The 3137-nt window shown below is 40.9% G+C and overlaps 2 protein-coding genes across 2 annotated transcripts; both read left to right on the top strand.

Annotated features, from left to right (window-relative positions):
* Positions 1 to 846: 846 nt before the first annotated feature.
* Positions 847 to 1395, top strand: LOC138870657 (uncharacterized). The gene has a single exon (XM_070148484.1). It carries the CDS (start codon positions 847 to 849, stop codon positions 1393 to 1395), a length of 549 nt encoding a protein of 182 aa, XP_070004585.1.
* A 563-nt stretch (positions 1396 to 1958) lies between these two features.
* On the top strand, positions 1959 to 2447 carry LOC138870656 (uncharacterized). Its single transcript, XM_070148483.1, has one exon. It carries the CDS (start codon positions 1959 to 1961, stop codon positions 2445 to 2447), a length of 489 nt encoding a protein of 162 aa, XP_070004584.1.
* The last annotated feature ends 690 nt before the right edge of the window (positions 2448 to 3137 follow it).

The raw sequence follows: 3137 nt of genomic DNA, 5'->3' as shown, positions 1-3137 counted from the left end.
CGAGTTGGACCCATCCAAAGTTAAGGCTATCCAAGAATTACCACCACCAAAGAGCAAAAAGGATGTGATGAGCTTCCTAGGACGCCTCAACTACATCAGCCGTTTCATAGCACAATCCACAGTAATATGTGAACCCATCTTCAAAATGTTGCTGAAGGATGCTGAAACCAGTTGGACCGAGGACTATCAGAAGGCTTTTGACAAAATCAAGGAATACATGTCTACACCGCCAGTCCTAGTCCCTCCAAAACCTGGGAGACCTTTGCTACTATATCTATCCGTTTTAGATGGAGCTTTCGGATGTGTTTTGGGACAACATGATGAGACAGGAAGAAAGGAGCAAGCCATATACTACTTGAGTAAGAAGTTCACACCTTATGAAGCACGATACTTTCTACTAGAACACACTTGTTTTGCTTTGACTTGGACCGCTCAGAAATTGAGGCATTACTTCTATGACTATACACATACCTCATATCCAAGATGGACCTTCTAAAGTACATCTTTCAAAAGCCCATGCCAACTGGGAAGTTAGCTAAGTGGCAGATATTGTTAAGTGAGTTCGATATCATCTATGTAACTCAGAAGGCAGTCAAAGGACAAGCATTGGCAGACTAACTTGGTAAAAATCATGGGGGAAGAGAATACGAACCATTAAAAACGTATTTTCCTGATGAAGAAGTATCATTCGTATGGGAGGACATTGTTGAAGCCTACAACGGTTGGAGAATGTTCTTCGATGGGTCTGCAAACTTCAAATGAGGGGGCATTGGAGCAGTTTTAGTATCAGAAACATGTCAACATTACTCGGTATCTGCAAAGCTTAGGTTTCTGTGCACCAACAATATGGCAGAATATGAGGCTTGCATCATGGGGCTCAATTTGGCCATTGATATGAATATACAAGAGTTGCTGGTAATTGGCGATTCGGATCTCCTGGTATATCAGGTTCAAGGAGAATGGGCTACGAAGGACACCAATATACTACCATATTTGTATCATGTGCAAGAATTGATAAAGAGATTCACAAAGATAAAATTCAAATGTGTGCCCAGAATTCAAAATAAGTTCGCAGACGCACTGGCCACCTTGTCATCAATGATACAACATCCAGATAAGAATTTCATCGACCCCATCCTGGTGAGGATTCAAAATCAACTAGCTTACTATGCTCATGTTGAAGAAGAAACAGATGGAAGACCTTGGTTCCATGACATCAAAGATTATTTAGCGAAAGGAGAATATCCAAAACAGTCAAACCACACTCAGAAGCGCACACTGGGGAGGTTGTCCAATCACTTCTTCCAAAGCGGAGGGACCCTGTATAGAAGAACTCTTGATATAGGGTTGTTAAGGTGTGTTGACGCAAATGAGGCTTCCAGATTTCTTGAGTAGATACATGCCGGAACTTGCGGACCACATATGAACGGTTTTGTTCTAGCCAAAAAATTACTCAGAGCTAGATATTTTTTGATGGCCATGGAAACAAATTGCATCAGGTACCTCCAGAATTGCGACTAATACTAGGTATATGCATACATGATAAAGGTACAACCAAACAAGCTCAATTCAACAAGTGCACCTTGGACTTTTGCTTCGTGGGGAATGGATATCATCGGTCCGATCGAGCCCACCGCTTCCAACGAACACTGGTTCATTTTAGTGGCTATCGACTATTTCACAAAATGGGTAGAGGTTGCATCTTACAAAGATGTAACCACGAAAGTCATCGCAGACTTTGTCAAGGATCGTATTGTTTGCCGATTCGGGGTTCCTAAGTCCATTATCACTGATAATGCCGCCAATCTCAATAGTGATCTGATGAAAGCCATGTGTGAAACCTTCAAAATCAATCACAAAAACTCCACAACATACATGCCTCAAATGAATGGAGATGTGGAAGCTACTAACAAAAACATCAAGAAGATACTAAGGAAGATGGTAGAAAATCACAAACAATGGAACGAGAAGTTACCCTTTGCCCTATTAGGGTACCGCACTACGGTCCTCACATTAACTGGGCAACTCCCTATTTACTGGTTTATGGTATCGATGTTGTCATTCCAGCCGAGGTAGAAATTTCTTCTTTAAGGATACAAGAAGTCGAACTTAGCGATGCAAAATTGATAACGAGTCGCTATGAGAAACTAGCCCTCATAGATGGAAAAAGAATGAACGCAGTATGCCACGGTCAGCTTTATCAGAATAGAATTTCCAGAGCATTCAACAAAAGGGTCAGACCAAGAACATTCACACCAGGGCAGCTGGTGCTGAAGCAAATTTTCATGCATCAGGATGAAGCCAAAGGGAAATTTTCACACAACTGGCAAGGCCCTTACATGATTCATCGGGTGCTAAAAGGAGAAGCACTCATACTCGTAGAGATGGACAAAGAAGTTTGGCCAAAACCTATCAATTCTGATGCAGTCAAGAGATACTATGTTTAGATTGTTTACATTTCTTCATCTGATGTAACTGAACTACGCTTGACAAGATTTCCGTTTAAGAGGGAATACGTAGGAAGCCTTGTGGGTTCATTCACATCGTAATAAAATTTTCACTTTCGCAGAACCAGAAACTGGGGTAGAATTTTGAAGAGGACCCTCAAAATTCTAGAACGAGTCCAGCCGACGCCATCATATGCCAGAATTCAGAAATCGGTTAAGTAACTGGGGCAGAATTTTGAGAAGGATTCTCAAATTTCCGGAGTTGATCCAACAAAATTCATTGCACGCAAAGCGACCAAAGGATCAAACTGGGATAGAATTTTGAGGAGGACCCTCAAAATTCTAGTGCAAGGAAGGCGTAATGTCTCTAAAAGTGTTACAGTCACTAGTTCATCTAATTTACATGATATTATATACCATTATGTTTCTAAAATAATTCTATTTCATCAAATAAGTACATATTTTCTGAAAATTTTATTTCTATGGCAGCCTGGTGTTACCTGGGACGACTCGAACAAGGCTTCTAGAGCAAAGCAAGCAGACAAAGGCACGAACCAACCTCCCCTTACAAAACTCACGATTTTTCTTTAGATGTAGGCACTGTGAACATAGCAGGAGTATTCACAAATATACACATATCAAAATCACTATCAGTCAGGCCACCAGATGCAAATATATCTCCAACTAAGA

Source organism: Nicotiana sylvestris, chromosome 6, assembly GCF_000393655.2.
Source record: "Nicotiana sylvestris chromosome 6, ASM39365v2, whole genome shotgun sequence".
NCBI classification, from domain to species: domain Eukaryota; kingdom Viridiplantae; phylum Streptophyta; class Magnoliopsida; order Solanales; family Solanaceae; genus Nicotiana; species Nicotiana sylvestris.
The sequence above is the reverse complement of the archived record's forward strand: the minus strand, read 5'-3'. Positions and strand labels throughout refer to the sequence as shown.

Coding starts and splice junctions, on each gene's coding strand:
- LOC138870657 (XM_070148484.1), top strand. CDS start 847: ATGGCAGAATATGAGGCTTGCATCATGGGGCTCAATTTGGCCATTGAT.
- LOC138870656 (XM_070148483.1), top strand. CDS start 1,959: ATGGAACGAGAAGTTACCCTTTGCCCTATTAGGGTACCGCACTACGGT.